Source organism: Terrapene carolina, unplaced genomic scaffold (assembly GCF_002925995.2).
Source record: "Terrapene carolina triunguis isolate 2854851 unplaced genomic scaffold, T_m_triunguis-2.0 Scaffold51, whole genome shotgun sequence".
NCBI classification, from domain to species: domain Eukaryota; kingdom Metazoa; phylum Chordata; order Testudines; family Emydidae; genus Terrapene; species Terrapene triunguis.
In genome coordinates this window covers 2,312,864-2,332,009 of record NW_020664402.1, presented here as the reverse complement: position 1 = coordinate 2,332,009, position 19,146 = coordinate 2,312,864, and the positions used below count along the sequence as shown (strand labels likewise).

The window sequence follows — 19,146 nt, the reverse complement described above, 5'->3', positions numbered from 1 at the left end:
CCTTTGCTGCTTGGCTCTGATTGCCTTGTGGTGCCAGTGGCCAAGCAAAGGCCAAGTTTCCCTAGACTTCCCTCCTACATCTCTGCTTTTAGTCACATCAAAAGACTGATTCCCTCCCCCCCCCCCCCCGACACACACACACTCACCTATTCCTGCACCCACCCTTCTTAGAGGCTGGCTGGTAGAAATATTCATTGCTGCCTCTGGATTGCTACTAGAGCTGGTGGCAAACCCACCATTTTCCCCATAAGAAATGTTGAATGAAAAGTCTTTCTCTGAAACATTTTGGTTGGACGATGCTGGGTTCCTGCGAGAAGTTTCCAGCCCAACCAGAACGATTGCAAATGCAGGGCCTAGGAGACTGGGTGCAGCCGGTGTGTGTGTGGGAGGAGTTCTGAGAGTGACCCTGAGAGGAAGCAGAGCGATGGAGCTTCTTGGGCACAGAGACTGTGGGAGGGGGAGGCTGGGGGATTCCTGAGCATGGAGCTGCATGCTGCTGTTCATTCCAGCAGCCTGATTATTTACTAAACTGACCAATTAAAAAACAAAATCTATTCTGTGTTAAACCTCCCGTTAAATCTCATGCCCTGGGGTTACCTTTGCGGGGTCTCTCTGCTCCCCTGTGGATGTTTAAAGGGTCTTTTGAGCAAAGCACCACACATGCTCTGGCCCACCCCTCCTCCCCTTCTCTGTCCACACCTAACCTGCTACCTCTTTAGCGGCAGTTTCAGCTTTGCTGCTGCATTGCTGGGAACGTTCCCTGCCGAGGCCTGGGAAAGGGCGTGCCCAGAGCGGCACACGAGAGACAAGTTATGGAGGTAGGAAGTGTGCTTGGCCAGCAACAAGAGTGAGGCTGACACCACTCGTTGCTGGGAGTAGCTGTTCCTTCGTTACCTGCGAAGGAACTGTGGGAACGTTCTCCTGCTCAAACGCTCACGCAGCTGACTGTGGGCGGGGTCAGTTAGCTCTTTCCAGGGCTTTGCCTCCCCCTCTAGCTTTCATCCTAAGGCTCACCAGGGAACGTGGCCTGGGGCACGCCTGGCTCTGAGATCACCCACACTGGGAGGTAAGGCCAGCCCGCCTGCCCCCACAGCTCACCCACAGCCTGCTGTCCCAGTACAGTGCATCCAGCAGCTTGACAATGTTTGGGTGATCGCAGCAGGCAAGGATGTCTATCTCCACCACGTAATCTTCCAGCTCCTCCTCACTCTGAGTGTCAATCACCTTCGCAGCAGCCAGAACCCCCGTCACCTTGTTCTGTGCCTGTTGAGACAGATTGAACACGTACAAAGCAACGCAGTTATGAATCAACCAAAAGCTCTGCCCAGCCACCTTGGGAACAGCCAGAAGCTGAGAGTCAGCACTGGAAAGTCTCCCCAGCACCCTCAGTTCACATTACTTAGCACTTTCCACATGAGGATCTCAAAGCACTTCCCAAATGTTATACTCGCAGTGTCACTGAAATGCAACCACTTCTGGAGTGGAGGCTGGCAGCCAAGTAGTGCACAGCACAACTGTAGGGAGAGGGGAAATCTAGCAAACAGGCAACAGGGCAAATCCAAACTCTCACACAGAGCAATTTGATTGCTAAGGCAACTCTCTCAAAGGTGCATGCACGGCGTGCAAAGTATCGATCAAGCTGTAAAAACTAAAGGGTCAATTTCTTCCCCACTGAGCTGTGAACCCTCGATTCCCAGCTCCTGTAAGCGAATCTGGCTCTCTCCTCCAGGGAGCTGAGTGACAGCTAAGGCTCTGTAAGCAGCCACACAACTTGTCAGTGGGGGAGGAGGCAATTGTTGAAGGCTCAAAGAGGAACCACAGAAGGCTCCATATATACGATGTCTCCAGATCAAATCTGCTCAGCTTACAAGTAAAAAGCCATTTTTCCTAACAGCTGCCCCTGCAAATGCTGTCCAGGATCTGAGAGTCAAGCTGGGCTCTTCCTTCTCGCACATCCTGACCAATAAGAAAGCTCCTGCAGGTCACATCCTACGCTCAGCCCCATTGGTGCCACCCCCTCATGCGACTGCAGCTTAGCGAACAATGCTCTTGCTGCGGCTCAGTGCTGGGATAGATAGCTTCCCAGCAGGGGCCGTTACAGCGTGAGGACATGCTCACATCTAGAGTAACATCTAGGGACGTTCAGGAAGTGCTTAATCGCACAGCTCAAGGAGCTGGTGACCAGCTCTCCCATCCTGAAATGTGAAGAGGCAGCCATGCAACGTAAAGCCAGTGAGACAGGTTTGGGGCATCACTCCTACCAAAGGGACTGCTCGTAGTTTTTAGGTGACTATCATCAATGGACCAAAGACACTTCCACACTGGAAAGACATGTCTTGCAATACCATTCCCATGTGTGTTCACAGATGGAAAACCTTTTGAGTAAACAGTGACCCTACACCACCAGAGAGCATTTTTTAAAAGCCACTGCTAGCGGCCCCAGAACGCCTTCAGCACATGCTACTGAAACTGCAACTATAGCTTAGCTGTACACTACAAGGAACGGACTGAGATGGACGCAGCTGGCTGTTTATCCAGAACAGCCCTGCAACAGGAAACTACAGCCACTGAACCAGAATGTGAGACAGAGAGACACAGTTATCTGCCAGTTTCAAGGCAGAAGCTGGAAAGAATCTGAGAACAAACTATACAGATTTACCAGGGCTCATGTCCGTCATTCTGTCAGGATGGCCAGACGCCAGGCGAGAAGCTGCACCTGCCTCTCAAGAATATTCAAACTACTGAGATGATATGAGTGTACAAGACAGCATCATATATAAAGGGAGTCGAATCATAACACTGAGAACATAAAAGAACAGGAGTACTTGTGGCACCTTAAAGACTAACAAATTTATTTGGGCATAAGATTTCTTGGGCTAAAATCCACTTCATCGGATGCATGCAGTGGAAAATACAATAACAAGATATATATACACAGAGAACATGAAAAAATGGGTGTTGCCATACCAACTATAACGAGACTAATCAGTTAAGGTGGGCTATTATCAGCAGGAGAAAAAAAACGTTTGTAGTGATAATCAGGATGGCCCATTTCCAACAGTTGACAAGAAGGTGTCTGAAGAATACATCAGAGTCATTCTATAATCGAAGCCGGTCTTGGGAAAGCCAGAGATGCTGTATCCTGGCCAAATATGACCAAGGATATCAGAGACCTGGTGAGCAGTTGTGACAGGTAGAGAAATGCAGGTCAAGCAACAAAAATACGCAGTGAAAATGTACAACTTCCCCATAGAGCTTGGAGCAAAGTAGGGATGGATCTTTTCACGGCAAATCACACAGACGACCTCATTGTTGTAGACTGCTGTTCAGACTCCTGGGAATGAGATGAACTGTCAGAAACTATCACAGGGACCATCACAGATACAACAATGAAGCACTTCAGTGAGCATGGGACCCCAAACTGTGTCGTTTCAGACAACGGACCCAGTTTACTTGCAGTGAGTTTGTGCAATTTTCCCAGCAATGGGAATTGAGTCCCATCACAGCATCACCCACAGATAGGCACATGGAAAAGCTGAATTGACAGTGAAACTTGCTAAAACTCACCAAACAAAGGAAGGGTACGGCAAGCCGTTCCTTGGCGGAAGAACACGCCGACAGAAGGAATCAGCAGCAGCCTGGCACAAGGCTTGATGTCAAGAGGCACATGTACCTTGGTGCCCACAGCCCCAGCATTAATATAGCTGGCAGGGTTAGAAGGAGTAACAGACAAAAGGAGAGAGACATGCAAAGGCCAAAGCTGACTATGACTAACAAGCTGAAGACCTCCCAGTACTACAAGTGGGAGATCCCGTCAGGATCAGACCATTTCCTCAGGACAAACATGCACTTGGAAGCAAGCTCCATGTGTTGAACAGATGACTCCTCGTTCATATAGTTCAGCACTGGCTGAGGAGATATTGCACTGAAACCACAAATCTGTACACCCACAATGAACACAAGAGATCAACAGATGTGACGGATGGTGCAACACGCTCGCCGCTGAGATTTGATCAGCAGGACAGGGAAGGAACACAAGCCAATGACCTGACTGTGGAGATCAAAATAGACCCTCAAAAGACTACACCCAACAACAGCCACGTGCAAGGCTTCTCCTGTCATCACAAGAAGGATTTGCACTAGCTCCAACATCAAACTGCCTGCAAGTTATACACAAGACTTGGTGCGACACGAAGGCATGAAAGACCAGCCCTCCTAGACCCAGACGGAAAATACCTGAGTTGCCAAGCAAGTTGGTATATATATATACAAAGTTGGTAGGAAGTTGTGTTACATTACATATACGATGCGACAGATTGGTAGCTTTTTTGTCTGCCGCTGCACATTGAGCAGATTTTTTAGAGAACTCTCCACAATGACTCCAAGATCTCTTTTTTGATGGGTAACAGCTAATTTAGATCCTGTAGTAGGAAGAGAGCCTGAGACTCAAGCCCTTGTATCAGAGGCCTGGTATGAGGCTGGACCTGCTCACAGAATCTGGCAAGGACAGGGCTGATATTGCAGAAACACACATTCCTAAGAAGTGCTAGGCACAGAGCTCTCACGCAAACACATCCCAATATCAAGTGGAACCAGACCATCCTGAGATCAAGGATGGTCCCTGAGGATAACAGGAACACGCTGACCCCTCCTAAAGATAAGGTCAGGATGACAGTACGTAATAAAGATGTTTTAATCAAACCAACATGTACAAGGAGACGGGTGATAACTCGCCATGTCAGGGGGCAATAACTAACTACATCAGAGGGGTAGTACTAGCTTGTTTGTATTGGGGTATAAAGATGTATTTCAGAGAAAGTATCTTTGTCTAGCCTAGTGAGGAATGGAAAGTCCTGCCGTTCACTGAGCTGGTCCATTGTTACAGGCATACATGTATTAGTGGGCCGGCAGAGTCTGTGGGATACTAGTACTGTGCTTTGCCAACAATAAACCTGGCTGGGTGCCTTTGTCCCTTAACAGATCTTGTGGTCATTGGGGGGTTCACATGAGGTCTGCTGTGTGAGCTGTCTGTGCAGGGCTGGGGCAGCACATATGCAGCTAAACATCTATTAACATCTAAGCATACTGGTGACCCTGACCACTATCTGGTAAGTAAGTGAGCTTTTTGCATTTTAGATTAGTAAGGGATTTGAACTCACAATGAGCAAGCAACACACAGGTTTAGCAGGTAGAACAGTCCCCCTTGAGCTATTCAGGGCCTGTAAGGCAGAGCTCACATTCCCTTAATGTCTCTCTCTGCACATCCTCCGCATCCTCCAATTGGCACATGAGCCAGAACTGCCTGTGGAGACCCAAACTTTTTTTGTAATAACACTGTAACTTGGTTTCCCCCCAGAGCCAGTGAGTGGCGTGTTCTCTGTTGGGGTAGCCCTCAAGCATCTGGGACACTGGTACGACCATCTCAGGCTCAGCCCTGGTTTGATCTCTATCTGTGCACAAAAAAAGTTGCCAAAACATGTCAACTTTAAGAACAGCTGTTTTTTGTGGACGCTGTATCTCAGAAATCACTTGGGCAAGTGGCCCCAAATTAGGATCACTGACCAAAACTTGGGGCTCCATGAGGCGCCCCGAATTTCAAAGCAACCTGAGTAGCCCTGTAAACTTGAGAGCACTCAGAAGAGTCAAGCTTTACACAGTGAGTTGGTCTTAACCTTAACTCTAGCATCTGGGAATGTGGAGAACTCTCCTTTCAGGGCGTGCTTGAGGGGAGAGGCCCGGAGGTGTAGAGGAAGGAATCAAGCCTGGATTTTGCCCAGCCTTGGCTCCCTCTCCCAGAGCAGGGCTGGCCCGGCAGGGCTACGAGGAGTGAAAGCCGCAAAGAATTATTAGGCCCAAGAGTCAGCAGCTGTGACTGACACACGCAGAGGGTGGAGAGCTGCTGACCGGAACGTCAGACACACTCTCCAACTCTTCTGGGCACCTGGGCTCTTGCCAGCAGCTCCCTGCTGTGCAGCTGCAGTTTGCTGGATTTGCCGGCTGGCGTTCTCCTCGCTGGAGCTCATGCCTCTGCGAGATCAGTGCTCCGGGAAGGCTGGGTGTAGCGGGCAGAGGTGCCAGAGTTAAACCTCACAGCCGGGCTGAACAGGGCAGCGTGGGACTGCCTGTGGAGGCCTGTTTTGGGGCAGCCCTGTTCCTTCCCCTCCCCTCTCTCAGCACAGAGCGTGGCGGAGGAGCCGAGACATGTGCACTCTGGTGCATGTTCACGGCCCAGCGGAAGTCATTGTGGTTTCTTAATTACCAGCAATTCTTGCTCTGCTAGACGCCGGGCTAGCTGCTGGCAGGGGCGCTGCTATGGTAACGGCTCTCTCCACACACTGGGGCTGACAAAACCCCCCACACTAGGTAGTGATTCCAGAGAGTCCCTGCTCCCACTGGCCCATCACTGGTGCCTCCTGAGCAGCTTCCTGCAGGGAAGTGACTGCACCGCGCCTGGTTTGCACCGTCGGAGGTGGCAGGTCCCCGGGTCTCGGCTCCCATCAATATGCTGCCGAGCGGGGCTGGCCCAGGGTTGGTCCCGTCCCCCCAGCGCTTTGTCCAGCCTAACAGCATGTCCCACAGGAAAGCTGTATCCCTGTTTGCCACAGGGGGAGTGACCTACCAAAGCTTAGCCGGCAAGGCCCAGAATCCAGGGGTCCTACTCCCGCACTGTTACCGACCCGCTAGAACACACTGTCTCTGTGTGACCTGACCAGATCCGCGGGGGCTGTCCTACAATCTAGAGTCATCGGGCCAGAGCCCCAGCTGGTGGAAGCGGCCTAGCTGCAGGTCACGCCCACTGAGGAGCTGCCCCCTCGATTTAAGGCTAAAAGGGTCCGTTTTGATCATCCAGGCTGACCTCCTGGGTCGCATAGGCCAGCACCTCAGCCAGCGCCTCGCAGCCAGCCAGGGCCTGTCACTGAACCAGCCCTGGTGTACCACGTGCCAAGGAACCATTGCCCGGGATCTAAACCTCCTTTGCTCGCAGACAGCTCGTACCTCCTAGCGTGGACACCCGTGACCATTTCCTCTCCCCTGCCACACGGCTGTGATACACCTCTCCCCGGGGGCTGGGCCGGCCTTGTCGTCTACCCACACAGCCACCGCCCTCCAGCCCCGGCTCAGTTTTGTTCAGTGGCCAAACGAGGCACCAGCGGGCCCTGGGGCAAGAATCAGTTAGGGGCTCCCTTTCTGAGTCTGAAATCCACCCAGTTCAGCCCCACCCCCAGCCCCACTCCAGCCCCCCAGCCCCACCTAGCTCCTCTCCAGCCCCCCAACCCACACCTAGCTCCTCTCCAGCTACCCCACAGCCCCAACTGCTATCCCATCCCCAGCTCCCCGACGACCCTCCTTCCCCTACAGTTCTGATCCAGCCCCCAGCTCTCCCTCAACCCTGCTCCAGCTTCCTTCAGTCGAGAACTCAGCTCCCCCAGCCCCGACCCAATCACTCCTCCAGGTCCTTTTAGCTCTCTGATCCATCTCCCCAACCCCACCTCGGGCCTTCCGCCAGCTCCCTGCCTTAGTCCCCTCCAGCTCTGATCTAGCCCTCAACTTTCCCCTTCTCTTCCCCCCTTTACATCCTCCCCCTCCCCTTCCCATGCAAAGCAGCTAATGCTTTGACCTTGCGCTCCATCTTTACCAGGGCCGCATCTCTGCCCCCACATACATCCGCGGGTGCTGCAAACCCCCACACCTTTTCCACACAGCCTCTCTGGCTGCTTACACCCAGGATTGGCCTAGCCAAAGGTGCCACCATCCCAGCCACCCCCTGGCCCTGGGGGACTAGTGGGCCCTGCTTTCCCCAGGGGCCGCTCTGGCTAGATCCTCATTACCTAGTGGGCCCTGGCACGGATCACACCTTTGTAGCTATACCCCTGGTTTTGTTGCTCTGCTCAGAAGTTCCTCCGATTTGGCAACATCCTTCTGGGAGTGAGGTGCCCAGAACTGCAGCCGGTGTTCGAGGGGCGGGGGGGGGGGTCCCACCAGACAAATTAGACAGGGATAATACACCTCTCCCTGGAATGTCCACCAAGGTGCCTGCAACTTGGTGTCTAAGTGCAGAACACATTTAAGAAGGAGTCTCCGAGTCCAGCAACATAGACTCATAGACTTTAAGGTCAGAAGGGACCATTATGATCTTCTAGTCTGACCTGCACAACGCAGGCCACAGAATCTCACCCACCCACTCCTGTAACAAACCCCTGACCTATGTCTGAGCTATTGAAGTCCTCAGCTTGTGGTTTAAAGACTTCAAAGTGCAAGTGACCCGTGCCCCACGCTGCAGAGGAAGGTGAAAAATCCCCAGGGTCTCTGCCAATCTGCCCTGGAGGAAAATTCCTTCCCGACACCAAATATGGCGATCAGCTAAACCCTGAGCATGTGGGCAAGACTCACCAGCCAAACATCTCCGCCCTCCTCTGTGCAACTGGGAGAGGATGGATGGATTTCAATTGTTCATGGGCCTCATTCCTAGAGAACATCTTTGTGCCTTCCATTAGCTCTAACTGGTGCTTACGATGCCAGTGGCCTGACCACCCCAGTGCCGCTACCATTGCTAGCAGAGCCGTGCTTATGGTAGAGCAATGGTCAGCAACTGGCTGAGAAACCACAGTGCCCACCAAGCCCAGAGACAGTCAGCATGGTCCCAGGAGCCACATCCTCAGCTGATGCAGACTGCCGGAGAAGGCATGAAGTCAGTGGAGCAGCATCAGCTGGGGATGCAGCCCCTTGGCTCTGCAAGGTGTTTTCAAGAAGGCACTCAGCAAGCCTGGCAGGAGAGGCGTGGCTGCTTTACCCCGACAGAGCATGGCTTAGTCCTCTTTTCCTCAAGACCTTGAGGTCCTACTGTTCCCACAGTGTGTAATGTCCTGCCTGCAGCGTGTTAGCTTGGCAACGTGGAATTTCCCATATGGTTCTTAATGCTTCCGTTTGTACCTCTCTTGGCCCTGGTTCCCCAGTGCAGCGTTCCGGTCCTAGGCCAGGCCAGTTCACTCCATCCCAATGGCGCACTACTGCCAGGAACCTGCCACAGCCCAGTGCGGAATCAGGCCCCATTACCCTCGGCGCACTCCCTACTATCTAGCAACCTCCCCAGGGGCAAGAGGACACATCCGAGGGCGTGTGCCCACACTGATGGCCTCCATGCCAGCTGCTGTTCCTGCTACGCCTGGCTCTGTTGCATTCGAACCTAGAGATGGGGGTGTTCTGCCTTCTCTCTCGTGTTGCATGGGGCAGGGGGAGGGAGGCAGAAGTCAGGCACGGGGCATGCCAGCAAGGCTAAAGCCAGGGGAGTCCCTGGGACAGCAACTTGTCAATTAAAACCTTCTGAAGGCCTCTGTGCTGCTAGCTGGGAACCACCCGCAGCCGCACTCTGCCTAGCGCCTTAGGCCAGCTTCTGGGGGTGTGTGCCCAAGCCTAGAGACACCCTGGGGCTGCATTTCAGAGGGGCGGAGCAGGGGCAGCGGGAGGGGATGGAGCCCTTGCAATGGAAATATTGGGGGGGGGGGGAATCTTTGTCCCCACCATGTTTTCCACCCCCACCACTCTCACGTAGGCAGGAGCAGGACCTGGCGGAGGGGCTGGAGTGGCCATCACAGCGCAGATCAGACTGGCCACCAGGGAGCAGGTAGGACTCCCCCGCCCAGCCTGGTCCCGCCTTCCAGCCATTGTGGGTGCCAGCCAAGAAACCCGGCCCTGGGGAGGGGAAGACGCATTTGCACCAGTCGTCAGGGTAGGGGACAGGCCAAGGCACTGGGTGGAGGGAGGGGGGGCGAGTCTCCCAAAATCAGAAGCCGCTTCTGACAGCGTCGGTGCAAACCTCCCCCAGCAGAGCCATTTCCTTTTCCAGACACACGCTCGAGGGCTCCAAACACCACCCTGACTCCGGCTCCAGCATCCTGCCCTGGGGCTCTTGCCTCTAGCTCCCCGGTCCTCCCATGCGCTGTCCTGGGCATCCTGCCCCTGGGGAAGCCCAGTTTCGTGCCGAGCTCTCGTAGCCACCGGCCCGGTAGCCTTGCTGAGCCCTTTGCTGGCGCATATTCCAGGCCTGAGTGCAGCGAGGGCACGGAGCGGAGCAGCAGCACTACCGGCAGTTTCCTGTTCAGAGCTCATGCTCTGCACTGCGGTTTCACTGCACATAGACCCCTCCTCCCCCAAGCTCACTAGCACAACCAAGAGCTTATAAAGGGGCCAAGGTCAGGCCCTCACTTAGCTCCTTCCAAAACACAGCAAGGCCCAGTCCTGCCCTGAGGAGCCAGACAAGCTGCTCCCTTCCCACTACATAATGGTCACTACCCACCGATGTAAGTTTGTGGGTCAGATTCACCTGCCCGCCAGCCTCCACCTCCACGCTTTGCCCACTGCCATGTCTCCAGTGGAAATACTTTCTCCCCTCAGCGTGGACAAGGGGAGGCAGGCACCTGCGCTCGCAGCCTGACCCTATGTGGACCAACATGTTCAAACCGGGAGGGTGGAAGCCATAGCGAGGCTCGTAAACAAGTGCTCTGAACCCCGCAGCTCCCTCTGGCCTGCGAGCAATCCTGACAACTAACTACATCCAGCTCCCAGCTTTACGCTCCCAAGTTTGGAAAGGTTGGCCCTGGTCTCCAGAAGCACCGAGTTCCCAGCACTATAACTGACAGCACCGGGGAGTTTGCACCTCCGTGCCTCAGTTTCCCTGTCTGTACAAAGGCGTTAATATGCCGCTATTTAACAGGGCTTCGTGCGGATTAGTGAAGGATTATGGAGAGCAGTGGAAGAGCTCAATTATGAGGCTTTGTTATGAATATCAGCTCGCTAAAGAGAATTCGGGAAGTGGCTCATTGCACATTATTAAGGGAAGAGTACAGGATGTGAGCACAGTAAGAAGGAAATATCCGAGCCCAGATTTCCAAAAGTGACTCGTGATTGTGGGTGTTGCCCCTGAGCTTCCTTCAAGGGGCCTGATTTTGGGGGGGGGCTATGATGGGGGGTTGCAGCACTTGCTGAAAATCAGGGCCCTTTATGGTGGCTCAGCTGGGCACCCACAATCAGGAGTCCCTTCTTAACACCATGGCCCAGAGGTACAGTGTTACGCTCAGGGATCCATCCTGTCACCCATTTGTATCCCTCTCCTCCAAACGTGGGGGTGACAGTCTATAGCCCACCCACCAAAGGCCACGGGAGTCCGGGAAGTGATGTAGGACATTTCTCCTCATGTGTCTCTTCCTTCCTGGGCCACCCTAACCAGAGACAATGGGATAAACCCCTTCACCGCATCTCTGGCCTCAGCGATGGACGATGCGCCTGAGACAGTTCTAAACACACGGCCCCAGGCTATGGGACCAGCTCTGTGCCCGGCTGGGCTGATAGCTCGCTTGGGAGCAGCGCTGAGCTGGGCTTCCTTCCGAGCAGCTCGGCCGAGCGATTGGGCCTACCCCAGCCCTTCCCCCCCACTTACCTTGAAGACTTTTCCAAAGGCGCCATCCCCCAGCTCCCCCAGCACTGTCCAGATGTCCTCTGGGTTGATGTCGCGCTTCACATTCTCGTAGTGTTTCGCCTTCTTCTTCTCCGTGCCGAAACGGAAGAACTTGAGGAGGAAGGCCATGGCCCTGGGCCTGGCGGGACAGGTCCCCCTGGGCTCAGCCTGAGGAGGAAGGGTGAGGACCAGAGGAGACCCCCATTCAGAGCCCTTGGGGAGATAGCAGTAACCAGCAGAGACGTCGTCACTTCATAACCTGTGTGTGTGTTTGAAGGATCCCTAGACAGAAATCTCTGGGGCACAGGGGTGCCAGAGCGCTGGGGAGGATGACAGCAGATGTGGGAGGGAGCAGGAGGCTGAAGACAGAAATACCGACGTTGTTTTTCCTCTCAAATTCCTACTCCTCTGTAGTGCCGAGAATCCCTTCCAGCCATGGGGCCACCAAGATACCAAACTAGACACCCCCACTCCATGGGCCTGTGGCTCCGGTGACCTCTCCCTCTTAGGAATCGACGCCGAGGGCCAGGGCCAGGCGGGAGACGTCTGGAGCTCCCTCACGCTTCCTCCTGCGTTTGCTCGCAGAAATGCTAGTGCAGGAAACAGGTTGAACCGAGAGCGAGAGAGCGTGCTGCGCAGAGCCTAACGGTTCTCACAGGATGTGCAGAGCCTGTGGGTAAATATATCCTGCAGCGTGAGAGTGTGCTGTGGATTGGCCTAAGGGACGGCTGTGTCACCAGGGAGGTGGCTACAAAATGGCAGGTAGGGACCAGCTCAGACTGGATGCCTCTACCCATCCCTTCTGGCCCTGGTGTCTATGAACCACATCTTGGGATCTCGTCTCCAGCACGGAAACTGCTCCCAGCTCACAAGCCTCCTTCGTGATTCCCTCCGACTGGCTGGATGTGGCTCTGGAGAATCCCTGCCCTAGGTCCCCACAGACCAGCATGGTCATTCGGGGAGGTTGAAAGCATTGTTAAATGCATGAGTCTCTAGTACCCACGTCAAAGGAAGCTCCCTTCGCTGAAAACTGTGGTAGGTTTTTATCCTCTTATGTGCACAAGACAAAACCTCATGCTGTGCTCATGTGAGTGCACACACCCTTCCCTGCCAGTGGCTATGACAGGGGTGGGCAAACTACGGCCCGCAGGCCACATCCGGCCCGCCAGCCAATTTAATCCAGCCCTCGATCTCCCGCTGGGGAGCGGGGTCTGGGGTTTGCCCCACTCTGGCGCTCCAGCCAGGGAATGGGGTTGGGGGCTGCACTGCAGCTCCCGGAAGCAGCGGCATGTCCCCACTCTGGCTCCTACATTTAGGGACAGCCAGGGGGCTCCGTGCGCTGCCCCATGCGCAGGCACCACCCCCGCAGCTGCCATTGGCTGGGAACTGCAGCCAATGGGAGCTGCAGGGGCGGCACCTGCAGACGGGGGAGCGCACAGAGCCGCAGAGCCACGCCGGAGCCGGAGGAGGGACATGCCGCTGCTTCCAGGAGCTGCTTGAGGTAAGCGCCGCCCAGAGCCTGCACCCCGACCCCTTCCCATGCCCCAACCCCCTGCCCTAGCCCTGATCCCCCTCCTGCCCTCCAAACCCCTCCATCCCAGCCCTCACCCCCTCCTGAACCCCAACCCCAATTTCATGAGCATTCATGGCCCGCCATAAAATTTCCATACCCAGATGTGGCCTTCGGGCCAAAAAGTTTGCTTACCTCTGGTCTATGACAAGGTGTGATAAATGAAGGGGGTGGGGAGTAGCTCCCTTTTATGGACACCCAGCCAGCCAGTTAGCTATAAAGTCCCTCTTGGTGGCTGATCTCTGCTTGCTTTACCTGTAAAAGGTTAAAAAGTCTCCTTGGCTAGGTAAAAATAAGGGAGTGGGCACTTGACCAAAAGAGCCAATGGGAGGGCTAGAACTTTTTAAAATTGGGGAAAAAACTTCTCTTTGTCTGTTGTTGTTCTCCAGAGAGAGGGGACAGAGCTGCAGCTATGCTGTGAAAAGCTTTAAAACCAGGTATGAAAAAGCATCAAATCATACCTCAACCCTACTCATCTGAAATCCCTGTAAGTAATCAGGGAATGTCTAGGAAGACGTGATTAGGGTGATTTCTTTTATTTGTTATTGGATTGTGGACCCCTCTGTGCTAACCCCAGATGCTTTTGTTTTGCTTGCAAACTTTAAGCTGAACCTCAAGAGAACTATCTTGATGTTTAATTTTTGTAGTTGTTTCTTTTAAGATCTAGCAAAAACCTAAGTTCCAAATGTATTTACTTTCTTTTGGGGTTTAATAAAGTTTACCTTTTTTAAGATCAGGATTGGATTTTTGTGTCCCTAAGAGGTTGGTGCATGTGTTGTTTAATCAGGGCCGGCTCTAGCTTTTTTGCCGCCCCCAAGTAAAAAAAAAAGGCTCCCCCCTTCGGCCTTGGGGTGCCTCTCCCGGCCAGGCAGGCGGAGCCCCCGGGGGCTGCGGGAGGTGCTGGCTCAGTCGCTCTTTTAAAGGCGGCTCAGCTGGGCCGGGCTCAGAGCAGCGCGGGAGGCGGAGGCCGGTGCAGGCGGTGGGGAGTGGCGCATCCCGGGGAGCCCGGCGGCACAGTGAGTGGCGGGGATCGCTAGTTCCTGCCCCCCCGGGCCGGGGTCCGTGCCCCTGCAGGACTGGGCTGGGACTGGCGGAGTGCGGGGAGCTGGAGCTGTGGACCGGGCTGCCAAAGCAAAAAAAAAAAAAAAAAAAGAACCAAGGCAGGGCGGCCAGAATGTGCCACCCGAAGATTGGCCGGAATGCCACTCCTTACAATGTGCCGCCCCAGGCACATGCTTTCTCGTCTGGAGCCGGCCCTGTGTTTAATTAGCTGGTGGCAACAGATGATTTCCTTTGTTTTTTTCTCAGCTCTTCCTGGGAAGCCGGGGGGGGGGGGGTGAAAGGGCTTGAGGGTACCCCACAGGAAGGAATTCCCAAGTGCGCCTTCCTGGGTTCTCAAAAGGGGGAGTTTTTTGCACTTGGGTGGTGGCAGCATCTACCCATCCCAGGTCAGAGAGAAGCTGTGACCTTGGGAGTTTAATACCAGCCTGGAGTGGCCAGTATTATTTTTTAAAATCCTTGCAGGCCCCCACCTTCTGCACTCGAAGTGCCAGAGTGGGGGATCAGCCTTCACACAAGGTTTTCACATCAGTAATTGGGTGAGCTGAGCAGATAATTGACTCCTGCTCCCACCCTGAATCTTCGCCCACAGTGCAAACCAAAGCTTCCTCCCACCCGAGGGTCGAAGCTAGTTTGTTAACATCCCTGCACACACGCTTTTTCACCGTGTCTCTGGGCTGGTCCCATTGTTTAGAGCAGAGGTTCTCACATTTTTTTGTTGACAGACTGCTTTTCAAATGCAATATTAAACCCATGCCCCCGACTGAGACACTGATTGACAAAAGCATGTGTGTGCTGCATATAAACACAGACTGCCACAGGCACCAACTCTGGGGGTGCTCCGGGGCTGGAGCACCCCTGGGAAAAAATAGTGGGTACTCAGCACCCACCAGCCACCCGCCGATTAGCTGTTCAGGGGCCCCCACCGATCAGCTGTTTGGCAGCGGGCAGGAGGCACTAGGGGAGGGGGCGGGAAGAGGCAGAGCAAGGGCGGGGCCTTGGGGGAAGGGGCAGAGTGGGGGTGGAGTACCCACCTGGAAAAATGAAAGTCAGCCCATGTATCCTGCTAATAATGCTTTAAGACAAAGGGTATCCGAGTGCTTCCAGATATCAGTGAGATTGGTGTGCCTGCTTCTTACTGCAGAGTTTGTCTGTTCTTGGTGTGAGGGTTGACAAGCGAACTCGTAAATCATTCTCCACTTCCAGTCGGGACCTGAACTTTGTCTTCCTAGATGGCATGGCAGAGAACAATGCTTCACATATATATGTGATTGGGTAAGATAGAAACACTTCCATTGCTTCTGGAACTAAAGCCGGGTACTCGGCAGCAACAGTTGGCCAAAACTGGCAAGGTGTCTGTTTCTGAAACTTCATTTTCACTGTGTGTGTGATCGTCCTGTTCTGCTTTTCCACTCAAGCAAGATGACATAGCAGAAGTTGAGACTGGATCCCAGACCCAGTCATATTCCTCCATGTTTATATTTGTAAAGTAAGCACTGAAGTGCTCTGGCAATGTTGAAAGGTGAGCCGCCATCCTGTCTCTCACACAGTCCATTTTCCTGCTGTTAGGATCCAGAAAGTCTGTCAGTAGCGGAAACAGATCTGCCATTCCACTGCTCAGGCTAGTTTTCCAAATCTCCACTTTCTTCTGAAATGCTGTGCTCTTGTCACTCACCACAGGTATGGTGGTGTCGCCCCCTTGTATGGAGAGGTTCAAGCTGTATGATCCATCTCGGGTCAGAAAAGTGTGCGGGGATCACACAGGTTGTGCACAGAAAGAAAACCCAGCAGCTCTTTGCAAAACTCAAAAACTCTTTCCCACACTCTGCAGTGAGATAGCCAATTCACCTCTGTAGGAAACAACTTGTCATGTCCTGCACCTGGTTCTAAACCCAGCTTTGCAGAAAAAGCAGGAATTCAAAGGCCAGGACTTTACAAAATTCACAACTGTCACAGCCACATGTAGCACATCATGTAATTCGGGTTCCATTCTCTTTGATGTAAGAACGTGGCGATGCAGTGTGTTACAATTACCTGTGGGTTTATGGCTTGTATTCTCACTACAACACCACTCCTATTGCCTGTCACAGCGACAGCACCATCCGTGCAAACAGCAACACACTTCTCCCGATTCAGCAAAATTCAGCTTTCATGATCATTTGAACATTTCCTGACCTGTTGTCCGTTCTGATAACTCCTGAAAAAAAAAAAAGAAACTCTTCCAAAATTTCCCCCAGTGGAACATAACAACTAAAAACGAATAATTGTGCTGCATTACCATCATCAGTTGTCTCATGAAGCTGAATTGCAAACTGTTCACATGTACGGAGCCGTTCAGTTAGTTGGCATTTTACATCATTTGAAAGCTCTTCAATTCTCCTACTTCCTGTGTCGTTAGAAAGTGGGATGGACTCAAGCAGCTTTGCTGCATCTTCACTTACCAGCACATCACACATTTCAACAGCAGCTGGAAGAATCAATTCTTCTCCAAAGGCATGGGATTTTTTACTCTTTGCGATCCAAAGTGCCTTTTCAGGAACTGATGTTATGTTTGTCATTTGAGTTTTCTGTCGATTGTATTCTTCTTTCTTTAGCTGAAAAAAGTCTCTGGATTTATTGTTATACTCCACGTGCCTTGTTGGTAGGTGTCGTTCCAACTTTGCATATTTCATTGCTTCGTTTGATTGGATTTGTAAGCATACAATGTATTGCAGTCATCCATCACTTAATTCCATAAAACCAAAATCAGTATAATTTTTGTCAAACTTTCTGTTCATCATTTGTTTCTTACTACTTGACTCTGCATTGTCCAACTAGCAGTTCTAGTATGCAGACGTTTTATCCATTGTTAATGTACACTGCTCACATCTGTACAAATATATTCCATTTCCACCCACCAAAGATGTCTCAATCACCCAAAAAATGGACATCACTTCTGATTTGCTGCCACAAAGCAGTGAGATTTTTTACGTTGACGCTTATGCCATGTGACTTAATACTCACCACATTGTTCATGCACCATGGAATATGTTGTGTCAACAGAAATAATAGATTTCTCGGTTTTAATCATTAGGCAATGCAGATGTGCGGTGAGATTTTTTTAAACATTTTTCATACTGTGTTGCTGACTCCAGGTGCAGGCTCTAAGGACACCTGGGGTCTGCGGACCCCGGTTTGAGAACTGCTGGTCTCGAGAGGGCTGCAGAGCAGCAGCTGAGAGGAAACACAACCAAGATGGAAAGGAGGCAGCACTGGGAGCTCTGGAGGAGCTCACCCTGCCTCGTCACGGAGCCATCTAAGCAGGTGGAAACAATTCACAACCAGAGAGGTCGTTTGGAACCACAAGCACACTTATCTCAGAATCCGTTTCACCTGCTCTGCGTGTGTTGGTACATTTGCGTGTGTGTGTTTGTGTTAAGTGACCATATTTTCTTAAAGGGAAAACGGGACACTGCATGGAGCCGGCGCGTGCCCCTCCCCCAGCCCTCCCTACCTCTTGCCCACGTGGGGCCAGCCCAAAGCCCTCCTCTATCCCCTGCGTACAGGGCCGGCCCAAGACCCCCTACCGCCCGCCCGCGCAAGGCTGGCCCAAGCTGCTCTCTCTAGCCCTCCCTCCCGCACAGTCAGGGCTGGCGTTTCTGCTTGTCCCCCTCCCCCCGCACGTTCTTCCCCCCCCCCTCCAGGGGTCGCGACCCACTTGTTGGACAAAACTGCATTTGTCCAGTTTGCTCTTGCCAGCTGATGTTCAGTCAGCAGGAGGAAACGGGACAAATGCCCACTTTTGCCAAAAAACGTCATGACGTCCACGACAGGGCTTAAAAAAGGCCCTGTATGGTCACCCTAGTGTGTATCCATAGGTGCGGTTTGCACTGATCCCTACAGTATGTGTGCAGGTGTGAGTACACGTCTGTATGCATGGATGCCTACATATGCATGTGAATGGGCATATGTGCAGGTGTGATCTCACCCTCTGGTGGATGAGCCCACCAAGGTCTATGGGGCTTGTCACTGCTATAGGTTAAAGGAGCTGCTCTCTTTTAGCTCTGATGGGAGAGGCCTGTGCCTTTGGGTGCGTGTTCCTAGGAAGCGAGTGATCTCTGTGTGCAGGCCGCGAAGGGCACCGGGACCTTTCTGGATGGAAGGTGCTAGGTCAAGCCACAGTTATTGCCTCTACTCTCTTGTCTCTGTGAATCTGGTTCCCATTTATGCACGGGGGAACTGCACCCTGTGCCAAGGGCCAGCACAGGCTGGTGCATCAATAGAGCCCTCAAAATAGGAATTGAGTGGCACAAGTCAATACATCAGCCCTGTGCTGGGCTGTGCCATTACTCTGCATGGGGTGAATTTCTCTCCTGGCACCTGGCCTGGTCCTTCTGTGGCCACACTGGCCTATGTATTTTTCACGGTTCTCAGACCAGTGCTTGGGATTTACTTTCCACCGGGGCTGGAGTTCTTGTATATTTGACTCTTTACTAATCTGTTCCGAATAGTCCTGTTTCCTCTGCGGAAGTGAAAACACCCACTGAAGATACAGATGCTAATGGAGTTTGCCTAGCAGAATGATACCCGATTACACTGAATACTACACACCCTAGGTCACATGGGGAAGCAATTCATGTTGCCAGGCAGCAGGTTCCAATTCCCAGAGGGAGCTGGAAACAGAATCATAGAAATGCTGGGCTGGAAGGGACTATGCGAGGTCATCTACTCCAGGCCCCTGCACTGGGGCAGGACCAAGTAAACCTCGACCATCCCAGCAGGTGTTTGTCCAACCTGTTCTTCAAAACTTCCCCAAAATTCCACCACCTTGCTTGAGAGCTTCACTGCCCTTACAGTAGAAAGTTTTTCCTAATATCTTCCTTAAATCTCCCTCCCTAAGCTGATCACTTCTTGTCCTACCCTCAGTGGACAACCGAGCACTGTCCTCTTTATAACAGCCCTTACCGGATATGAAGACTTTTTTCCCAGGTTAGTGGTCCTTTACTGTCTTCTTTTCTCAAGACTAAACATGCCCAGTTTTTTTAACCTTTCCTCACACGTCAGGTTTTCTAAACCTGTTATCATG

General features: G+C 52.7%; 1 protein-coding gene across 1 annotated transcript in view; it reads right to left on the bottom strand.

The window, feature by feature from the left end:
- Positions 1-11,581, bottom strand: part of LOC113407691 (serine/threonine-protein kinase 10-like) — a 42,719-nt gene extending 31,138 nt beyond the window's left edge. Inside the window, exons 1-2 of the mRNA XM_029912646.1 lie at positions 11,435-11,581; positions 1,099-1,263 (exon numbers count right to left, since the gene is read on the bottom strand). Coding sequence (XP_029768506.1) covers positions 1,099-1,263; positions 11,435-11,581 — 312 coding nt within the window. The remainder of the gene's footprint in view (positions 1-1,098; positions 1,264-11,434) is intronic.
- Between the last annotated feature and the right edge of the window lie 7,565 nt (positions 11,582-19,146).